General features: G+C 31.3%; 2 protein-coding genes across 2 annotated transcripts; both read left to right on the top strand.

Moving 5' to 3' along the window:
- The first annotated feature begins 478 nt into the window (after positions 1–478).
- Positions 479–2,201, top strand: LOC131178675 (uncharacterized). Its single transcript, XM_058144032.1, has 3 exons — positions 479–890; positions 1,009–1,365; positions 2,003–2,201. The coding sequence occupies exons 1-3, from the start codon at positions 793–795 to the stop codon at positions 2,025–2,027; spliced, it is 480 nt and encodes a 159-aa protein (XP_058000015.1). The 5' UTR covers positions 479–792; the 3' UTR covers positions 2,028–2,201.
- A 113-nt stretch (positions 2,202–2,314) lies between these two features.
- Positions 2,315–3,238, top strand: LOC110653733 (uncharacterized). The gene is made up of 2 exons (XM_058143473.1): positions 2,315–2,523; positions 2,638–3,238. The coding sequence occupies exons 1-2, from the start codon at positions 2,494–2,496 to the stop codon at positions 3,112–3,114; spliced, it is 507 nt and encodes a 168-aa protein (XP_057999456.1). The 5' UTR covers positions 2,315–2,493; the 3' UTR covers positions 3,115–3,238.
- The last annotated feature ends 7,882 nt before the right edge of the window (positions 3,239–11,120 follow it).

Below are 11,120 nucleotides of genomic sequence, written 5' to 3'. Positions count from 1 at the left end.
GTTGCAATGCCATTATTGATTCCAAACATGTAATTAACTATTTTCATTGTGTGCAGCATTTTTGTTAATGAGTTACACATGGCCAATCCAAATATCAATGATAAACAAGTTGATGATAAACTAGAGCGTGAATTTGATAAGTGGTTCAATAAATATGTTCACAATCCCTCCAACAATATATCAAGCCAGTTTTTAAAGGATCTATCAAAGGGTCCATTAAGAAGTGTTATGTGCTACAATAGTTATGTAGTTAATGGTTATAAATTTCACACTAAAGGTTATGGTTCACATAGGGCAACGATGAACAGTGGGGTATGTATCAAGGGGACTAATTACAGTAATAATGAAAGTGACTACTATGGACAATTAATTGAAGTGCTACGATTGGAGTACCCTGGATTACCAATCAAAAGAACTGTATTGTTTAAATGTGATTGGTTTGATCCAACACCAAATGTGGGAACAAAGATCATCCAAAATATAAACTTGTGGATATTAATCATAAAAGATCCTTCAATAGGTATGAACCATTTGTTCTTGCTATCCAAGCTGCTCAGGTGAATTATTCCATATATCCAAGCTTAAAACGTGACAAGGATGATTGGTGGGCTGTGTTCAAAATCAAAGCGAGATCTGTTATTGATCTTCCTGAGCAAGTGAATGTCACAACCCCCCCTGCACGGGAAGAACCATTTCAAGAAGATGAAATGGAAGTCCCTTTGATTCAAATTGACGATGATGATGATCAACAACAATACTTGAATGATCAAAACGGTGTACTAGTTGAAATTAATGAAGAGGATGTTGAAGATGAAGAAGAGCTTGAATTGGACTCAGAAAGTGATGAGGAATGCGATGATGTATATGATAGTGATACTAATTAGAATTAGGTATTTCTCTTAATGAATTTATATTTCTAAACTTGAAGTATAAACTCTAACTAATTTCATCTGTATTATGTATCATAAGTTGAATGAAGCTAACTAATTAATACAATTATTTATGCAGGATGCGAGGCAACGGTCGCAGGGGAGGTTTGTTGGGTCATTCACAGTCAAGGCAGTTACCTGTGCAGGATGAACCCAATGATCAACTAGACCAATCTACACAGGGTCAGCCTCAGGTTCCTTCACGATCCACTGGGAGGTCGGCACCAGATCCAGAGGGGTCTACTGCTTCAACACAGCATCGAGCTACACCTCCACCTCCACCACCACCACCTATTACCCCATCTTCTGAGCCTGCAATTGGATCAACCTCTGGTCATGAAGGTCATTCAGTTGGGGCAGCACCAATATCATCGATGGATGGCCTATCACTCACTACATTTGGAAGAAAGAAAAGAATAAAGCTCGTTAATGGCACGTAAGTATTTAAAATTAATTAACTTTATCTATGATTTGGTATTACATATCATTGGCAATTGAAGTACCATGTTTCTACATTTACATAAAATCAATATATTTGCTGTCTTTCTTTTGTACATGTTACATCTATCTGAGGAATGTGCTAAGAAGATGAAGAATATCTTCAAGGAGAGGATGGACCCAGAGGGGCACTGTTGGAAAACTATCACGCCTGAAACAAAAGAGTTTTACTGGGATGAATTTCAAGTAATAAAATAAATATTTAAATGTAATTAGCTATCAGATAACTAATTTGCATAGTTTATGAAACCTCAAAAAAGAATGTTATGAACAAATATCATTTAAGTGATGAGAATTTGTGAATTAATGTAAAAGAACACAATTGAAGTATATTAATGCTTAAATGATCTATATGTACAGCTTGTGTGATATTGAAAATATATATTGTTGTGAGTTGTTGTAGTTGGGGTGGATGTTATTTATTGTTGAGAATATATGAAGCGTTTTTAACAGGTGCAATTAATACCTAATAACTAGGTTGGATTGTCCAAAATTAAGGGGAAATGCTGTCAATTTTTTTCTAAAATATTATCATACTAATACAACTGTCTTAATTTTTATTTATTTTATACCAGAAATAGTTTGATTGGCAAGAGGTGACTCCACTAGTAAAGGAAGCTTGGAGGCGTAAGGCTACAGAGCGCTATAAGGCCCTAATGTGCAATGTCAGGAAAGGAAAATCCAAGGTCATCGTGCCTAATAGTACAATGTAAAAATGGAAGGAGGCATGGAGTAGCCCAGAGTTTAAAGCCAAGAGCCATCAGTTCACTGCTAACCGTTGTAGTGAGATAGGAGGAGTTAAAGGTGCATCTCTAGACACACAGGGGTTGGGCCACATGCTACTCACGCAGATAGAATGGTAATGATTTCATATTTACTATAGGATGGTAATGATTTCATATTTACTAGTTTTGTTATTGTCTGTCTACATATTAGTAGCAAATAATCGAACATTATTATAAACATCACTAAAATCATTATATCTTTTCAGGAAGCCCAGCTTGGCCGAAGACCTTTTCCTTATGAACTTTTCCATAAGACCCACACTAGGAAAGGCATCTCCGATATGGTTGATTCACGAGCGCAATCAATTAAGGTAAGTGAACAAGTATTTTATGTCTTTCAATTATATGAAAAAAATGAATAAGTGAGTTTGTTTATTCAATTGCCAAGAAAAATAAATTTAAAATATGTGTATTGACTTATGCAGGATGCATTTTTTGCGCTTAAGGAGCAGTCAACTCAACCACAAGAGGGGTGCAGTGACCCTCCTATTGTAGATGAGGTCGCACTATATTATCAAGTTGTGGGGGGGGGGGAGAAGAAGAACAGGGTTTATGGCATTGGATCTCAAGCATCAATTTTTTACCCTAGCTCATCACATGGATCATCTTCTACTGCATCCTATTGTGCTCAGTCAGAGGCAATGGAGGAAGAGATTCAACAATTGCATCAGACTATTGCAACGCTCAAGGATAGTTTGGTTGCAATGGAGGAGAGAGATCGACAAAGCGAGTTGATGCTAGAGGAGAGATATAGACAACGTGAGCAGACACTGGAGGAGCGCATGCAACAAATGATGCAAAACATGATGGCACAAATGATGCAGGGTACGCAGTTTACAGCCCCAACTCCACATGCGACTCATCAAGATGATGGTAGAGAGGCTGATAGTGTTGATGAGTGATTATCTTGTTGATGACAAGTAGCTTGTTTTTTTGTTATTATGATATTTTATTTTTCCATACAGTATATTATTGTCATAACCCTTCACTGTCATATTTATATATAATATTGACTGATATTTGATATTTGATAGCCTGATATTATAAATATTATGATATTGAGCATTTAAAATTAATATTATATTATATGCTTCAATACAGGAAATAATATATTAAATAAAAAAATAAAAATTTTCTACTAGTAATTTGAAACGGATTAAAAACGAATTTTTCCGTTTCTAATCCAATAACACAAGGATCGGTTTCAGAATTTAGAAACCGATTTGAAACGGAATTTCTGTTTCAAAAAAATTGAAACCAAAATATCAGTTTTTAAATTAAAACGGAATTTGAAACCGAATATATGTGGTTTCTAAATTTGAAACGGAATAGTGGTTTGAAAATAGCTTCAGAATTTGAAACGGACGCCATTTTCCATTTCAAATTTATTTAGAAACTTGCGGATTTAAAACTGAATATTTCGGTTTCAAATCGGTTTCTAAATGTATTTAGAAACCGATTTTCACTGATTTGAAACCGAATATTCGGTTTCAAATCTCCTTTTTTCTTGTAGTGAGAGAAACAGTTGTAATATGATATTTATATGCTTAAAATAGATTTAGATAACTTAAATAATTAGGATATACTACAGTTCTCCTTTGGGTAGATACTATAATATACTATCCTAAATAAAATACCTTTAAACTTGATAGAACAATAATTAACTTGTATCAGATATAAATGTTATCTTTGGACATCCAACATATATTTGATAAAATATAATTGTCTCCATAATTCTCACGATTTATAGAGCAATTGATTTACTGTAACACCCCTCACCCGACTACAGTGTAGCCGAGCAAGGCGTGCTACATTCGGTGCTGGAGCACCCTAACTTACCTTACTTTATTTCTTTAAAAATTTTATTCTCGTTATATTTAATATCGATTATTTTTCGACGAAGAAACTAACGGAGTTTCCCTTATTTTATTTTCGTTTGACGTGTTTTACTATTTATCTGTTTGAAAATTCACCAATATTTTCTAAGTATAATCTCATCCATACTCATATCATCATTTGAAAAATCATTATGTAATTCAAATCTATACTCATTTGTACAAATTCATTCATGCTCCATTCTTATAGCAAAATTCTCAAATTTGCATTAATTTACATCATTTGCAATAATTAAATAAATCCTTAATTTATATGATATACAAATTAATTACAATTTGCTAATTTACATTGCAATATAAGAAATAAATAACATACACAAAATACATGATATGCTTAATATGAGCCCTATCTACATGCATTGCTGAGGAGGTGACAATCTTGAACGCTCTGCAGATCAGAACTCCAAATCTCTGTTTAGTATTCGCTGAGCTTTAACTTCAGTACCTGCGCAAGGAAACAATTCCATCGCGCTAAGCATTGCTGCTTAGTGGTGCAATAATATAACAAGGAAATAATATACAAATAAAGATAGAAACAAAATTCGGATAATTAAGATTTATTTATACTTCACATGCGGTTTCTAAAATTTAATATGTTTTATCCTAATTTAGTCTTCTTTGGAAGTATTGATTTCGCCAATGTACAGTAATAATGTACAAAGAAAAATGATCAAAAAATAATAAATTTATGCTTATATTATTATATAAGTCACATTTGTAATATTTATTTATGTTATAATTTTCTTTGCTAATCTTTTAGCATTTTCTCAATACTTGCTAGGTTGTCTTAGATTATCTCATAATAAGTAAATTTTAATATTGGTCCAGTTCATTCCGATTCTTTCTAATAAATAACTATTCTAATTTATTTTAGGTCATCTTACTCATTTTATTTTATTTAATTTATAATATTTTTAATTGCTAATATTCTTAACATATTTCAATAAATTTCATTGCCCAAGTAACCTATGACAGGCTGACTAAACTGGATAACGGGTCGTTGGCACTGGACACCGCGATGCCTCGGGCCGTCATACCATGGGACGCAAAACGTCAACCACGTATGCAGTCAGTATGGCTAAAAAGCCATGATAACACATAATCGGGCATTAAGCCATGAATGCGGGTATAAAGCCATGAATGCGGGCATAAAGCCATGAATACAAGCATAAAACCTTTCGCAGTACTGCTAAAACAATACCCTATTGGCATGCCAAACTATCCAATCTGACACACATGTCTAGGTAATACAAGGGCACATAATATCTTTAAATATTAATATATTGTGTTTTATGACTTTATTATTTCATGATAAATTTCATAATTTATACATTCATCATAATATTCATACATTCCTTACATCATTCATATTGAACACAATTCACAACAATGGTGTTCATATACCATTGTACTCAAAACATTTTTCCTTTCTCTTAGAAAGAAAACTAATGTTCCATTCATATTTTCATGTGATTCATTTATTCATTACAATATTTATATGAATTCATAACTTATACAAGGTGTTATTATCTTATTTGTAATGGAAACATAAATCCTAATGTAAACCTCATCCCATTTATACTCAACAATCCATCTAGGTTAATGTCATTTCATATTCAAGTAGTATTACTTATGTTTTATTAGACCTACTAGTAATGGAAATAAATCTTAACTATATACTCATATAACTTAAATATTCATTAAGCCATTTAGGTGAGTTACTATTTCTATTCCAAATAATCCATGAATGTTTCATGGATTCTAAATTTCATACCTTAATTTCCTCTACCAATTTAGTTATTATACTTTGTGTCTTTGTATTACTATTCACATTACTATTTACTCAAATTGTTGACTTTTTAATACATAATAAATTTATTGAACCTAAATTCTCCAAGATACCACATTTTGCATTCAAAATTTGTTGGTATTGGTTGCCAATACCATTTCCAAGCTTAATGTTAATTGGGCAGAATTTTCAATTTTCATGTTTTGTATTTGCTGTTCCATTGGTCATTTTTGCAGTGGGAATTTGGCAAAATGATCAACATGAAAGTTGTTCCTTATTTTGTCTAGTTGAATTTCTTTTTTTGAATCACTCCATTTGGAGTTTTGTAGCTCAAGTTATGGTTATTTAACCATAACTGGCCGGAGTGACCAGTACCCAGATTTTCTGGGCAATTTGGTTCTGCCAGATTTGGTAACCTAAGTTTGGTTGGCAATTTGACTAGGTTATGGTCAGAACTTAGATTTGTGTTCATCATGAAAGTTGTTGGTCTATATCTCAGCTTGTTGCTGGTAAAATTTCAGGTCAATTGGACTTTTCTACTATGAGTTATGGTGAAATGACCAAACACTGTTCATTTGGTCATTTTGCCCAGGCAGACTGCAGGTCACCCGGATTAGGGCAAACTTTTGGTCCACTTGGTTTGGTTTTCTGGGCATGGTTTCTTCACCAAAGTTGTGAAATTATGTGTCTAGTTTCATGTTCAATTGGCCTTGTACCAATTGAACCTATACAACTCCATTTATAGCTGCCCAAACATGCTGGACTTACATCCAGACCTACAGGGCCACTCAAGGCAGCATACCATTTCAATTCCAATACCACAATGGTCTCTAATTTAAGGTCAAAATTCATCAAATGGTCACTAATTGACCATTAGAACTTCCATTTACCATCAATATGGCCAAACCCTAATATAGCTCAAAACCCAAAATTTCAAATATCCATTCGTGCACATACATCAATTCAACATACTTAATGATGTTTAAGTCTCATACTCATGTTCAAGACCACCCATATACAACTTAAATTCATTCAAAACTCATCAACACTTCCATCACTAAGGCTGCCAAAAATTTTAATTGGTCCATACATGGATATGTTCTTTTAATTTCATGAATTTCTAACTAAATCCATATACCTAACTTCAAGTTTAAAGAAAAAAAAATGGAGAGATATGGCACTAACCTCACTTGTGTCCAACTTGCCCTTGCCTAAACTTCAATTTCATTTCACTTCTTGGCTGCCACTATCTTCCCCAAGGTGTGGAATCAATTTTTGTTGAAGTGATCTAGGGTTTTTAAGGTGAAATGGTGGGTGAACTCAAGCTTGGTGGAGCTTTAATGGTGGTTTCTTTCTTCTCTTTCTCTCTTTTTTCCTTTGTTACGGGTGATTGGGGAAGACAAGTGCAGATTGATTTTTCATTTTGTCTCTTTTTTATTTAGCTTTTATCCCTTTTAAGAGGCTTGTCAATTTGTGATTGGGTGGAGAGTGTTTAATGACATCATATGATGTCATAATTCCTAATTTCTTTCATTTTTCTTTCCTTTTCTTTTCTACTCATTTCCAATTCAATTTTTAGCAATATTTATTCATATTTTAGATCATAATAATTATTTACTTAACTGGACAAGTCGGTCAAAAATCATCTCTGAAGACGAAATGACCAAAATGCCCTCCGTTTGGCTTAACAGACTAAAATTGTCTGTACCAATTAAAAAATTTTTCTAAACCTTTTCTTGGCATTCTAATGCCATAGAACCCTCAATGACCTCTGGAGTCTCAAAAATTATTTTATAATTTTTTCCCTGGGTCTAGGGCTCTTAGTTGCGAGAACCGCAACTTCCCACTAGGTTACTCATCGCTAGGGCACCGGCTCATTTAACTTGGTTGTATTTTATTTCTAAAATTTTTCCTAAATTTTTCTTATTAATATTTGAGTTATTTAGGACTCCTCACTCTAGTCTAATTATTTTTCCAGACGTTCTAGCTGTCCAGACCGACACCGGTCATCGGAACAGTAGAATGTATGGAATTGCTACAGTGAGGGTGTTACATTTACCTTTGGGTAAAATTCTTAAATTCTAATGAGTAGTGATTATCAATAAATCCATTGTTCATTGTAGGCATTTATTAGTATGGATTATTAATAATTTTTATATGCATGCAAACATTATTCATAGTTCGGCCACTTTGGTGACTAACAAACTAAAATAAATAACATAACTAATGCATATAAATCTTATATCTTAATAAACCTAATATTTGTTCAATAATTAGGTTTAATTATAAATCTTAATTAGATTAGGTACAGAGTTTAATTTTTTTAAGGGTAAAAATTAAATTCCCTTTGTAACACAAAATTTATGTGTTATTCTAACTCATATAGAATTTGGGTCAAACTTTAATTATTATTATTATTATTAATTTTGTTTCCTTAAGGGAAATCAAGTTTCCAGCTTCAATCCATGACAAAAATAGAATTTCGCCAAATCTTAAATTTAGCCTTATTTATTTTATTTGTTTATTTTTTCATTTAATTTCTTCCTTATGGGAAAACTTTGTTCCCAAAGCAAAACTTTTTTTAACACGTTGAAAACTTGTTTTTCATCTCCATGGCCAAATTCAATGAATTTCGGCTAAACTTATTATTTTTTTTAATTAACTACTTTTTGGCAAAATTGGTTCCTTCATTAGTTCACTATGTTATTGATCATGGCTTGATCTCGTTCGACCAAACTTAATTAATTAAATTTTATTAGTTAATCATAAATAATTAATTTTTAATCTTCAACTTTCAAGATCTATACTTCAATTTTACCCAAATATAATATTAAGAACGTCCACATTATGTTCATCATAAATTTAATGGAGAAATTTAATTATTAAAAAATCTAGGGTTTTGATACCATATGTAAAAATTTCTTAATAGATCATAATAAGTCATAATAATGAATCATAAATATAAGATTCAACTATTTCCCTAATAATGGATCTTGAACAAATAAATTCTCACGGATTTAGTCAGTGTACCTAATGTGGAGTTTAATTAAGCCATACCAATAACTGAGAGAGACTCTTTTGATTCAATAAATTGAATTCTCCCTCTTAACCCTTCTTGATTCACACATAAAACTATAGTGGTGGAGGTCTTTCTTATGATGACCCTAATATCTCTAACTTTATCAAAGAGAATGTGTGTAACCTTATAGATAGAGAGAGGACTAACTTATCTACATCCATCGAGTAATCCTTATATAATTAGAATTATGATTTATTTTAATTATAGTAAATATCAATTAATATAGAGCCACATTAAATGATTTGGTTTTAGCTCATTTAATTTTTTAATGCCACGAGCAAAATCTTACATTTAGAAATGAAAAAGTAGACAGGTTAATTTTTAAGGAAAACATATTTTTATTTTTTTAAATTTAAAAATGGAATCATTTATACTAAATTTTTTATTTTAAAAAAGGAAGAATTTATGTTCAATTTTAACATGGTAGTTTGATGTCATGTATATTTTTTTAAAAATATTTTTTATTAGATAAATGTTACATACTTGGAACTATATTATTGAAAGTATTTCTGTTTGCTTTGCTCTTTTACATTAAATGTTTGGTTTTTGTTGTAGTTGTGTTGTGTGTTTAGTTTTTTGTATTGTTTTTAATTCTTTAGTTAGTCCACTCAACTTATAAATAATACTAAAATAGGAGTTCTGCATAATATAGAAATATTTCTCTCACTTAAATAAGGAAAAGATATCTCTCTAAATTCCAACAAGATTTTGAGTTATAATTCTAATATTAACATTATCATAATGCTATGACAATATGTAGAACTTATGGACATCCTAATTTTTTTCATAACTTGCAATTTAGATTGGCTTGAAATGCATTATATGTTGTCTTTGATAAGAGGACAAAAAACTAGATAAGCCTAATATTATTAGCGGAGTATTTTAGCATAAAATTGAAACAACTCATTAATGTTGTCAACAAAAAACATCATTTTTGAAAATTATGTGCAGTGTCGTGTGCTGTTGAATTCCAAAAAAAAAAAGGGTTACGACATGTTCATTATTTGTTATGGTTAGAAGGTTAATCAAAACTTAAGAGAGCTATTGATATTGACAAATCCATATATATTTGTTGAATTACCAAATAAAGTGGTTCATCTTGTTGATTATGAGGTAATTCTTTCGTTTATGATTCATGGTCTATGTGGTTTGATGAATCGAAATTCTCCTTGCATGAAAAAAGTCAATGTTCAAAATATTTTCCCAAAAAAATTACAAGAAGAGACTAGTATTAACTCAAGTGGATTTCCCATATATAGAATAAGAGAAGATAGTACATATATAGAAAGAAATGGAGAAAAATTAGGTAACTCATTTGCAGTGCCACTAGTTGTTAAATATCAAGGACATATAAATGTTAAATATTATTGTCTTTCAACTTTCATTAAATATTTTATTAAATATTGGAATAAAAATAGAATTTGTGTAGTTTTAGAAAATCAAGTAGATGTGATGAAAGTGATAGGTCAACTGCAAAAAAAAATCTGAATGTGTTGTTGATGAGATTAAAATGTTTTTAGATTGCATAAATATTTTTGCATGTGAAACAGTATGGAGGTTATTTGATTTTCTAATTCAGCCTAAAGAACCAGTCGAAGAAAAATTACTTGTTCATCTTCCTTAGGGCTTAGCAATCGGTCAGTTTGGTTCAAAACCGAACCGAATAGGTCAAACTGAATAGACTGAATTACTCGGAATATAATATCAAACTGATACCAATTTTATTAATGAATCAAACCAAACCAAATCAAATTATTTTGGTTCGATTCTGTGATTTGATTTTGAACGATGAAAACTTTAGTTCCATGAAATGAATCTCTCAACTTTTTGCCAAACATTAAACTTTGATCAAATAAAATCTCAAAATAATAATAAAACCCAGGTTTACAAATAAAAAATATAATTAAAAAAAAAATAAACACATGATTTAACTACACTCCATTTATCCATAAATTAAAAAAAGTAAACAACATTATTTCTAAATAAGATCTAAACATAGTATTACAAATCAGATCTAAAGAACAAAGAAGCACCTGTAAATAAAGTAGCAACTTATAAGAGATTAGGAGACCTAGCAACTACCGACCATGGCAGGGATAAGCTTGTGAATTAGCATCTTGTGAGATCGATGATGGCTATACTAGA

Source organism: Hevea brasiliensis, chromosome 3 (assembly GCF_030052815.1).
Source record: "Hevea brasiliensis isolate MT/VB/25A 57/8 chromosome 3, ASM3005281v1, whole genome shotgun sequence".
Taxonomy (NCBI): Eukaryota; Viridiplantae; Streptophyta; class Magnoliopsida; order Malpighiales; family Euphorbiaceae; genus Hevea; species Hevea brasiliensis.
The sequence above is the reverse complement of the archived record's forward strand: the minus strand, read 5'-3'. Positions and strand labels throughout refer to the sequence as shown.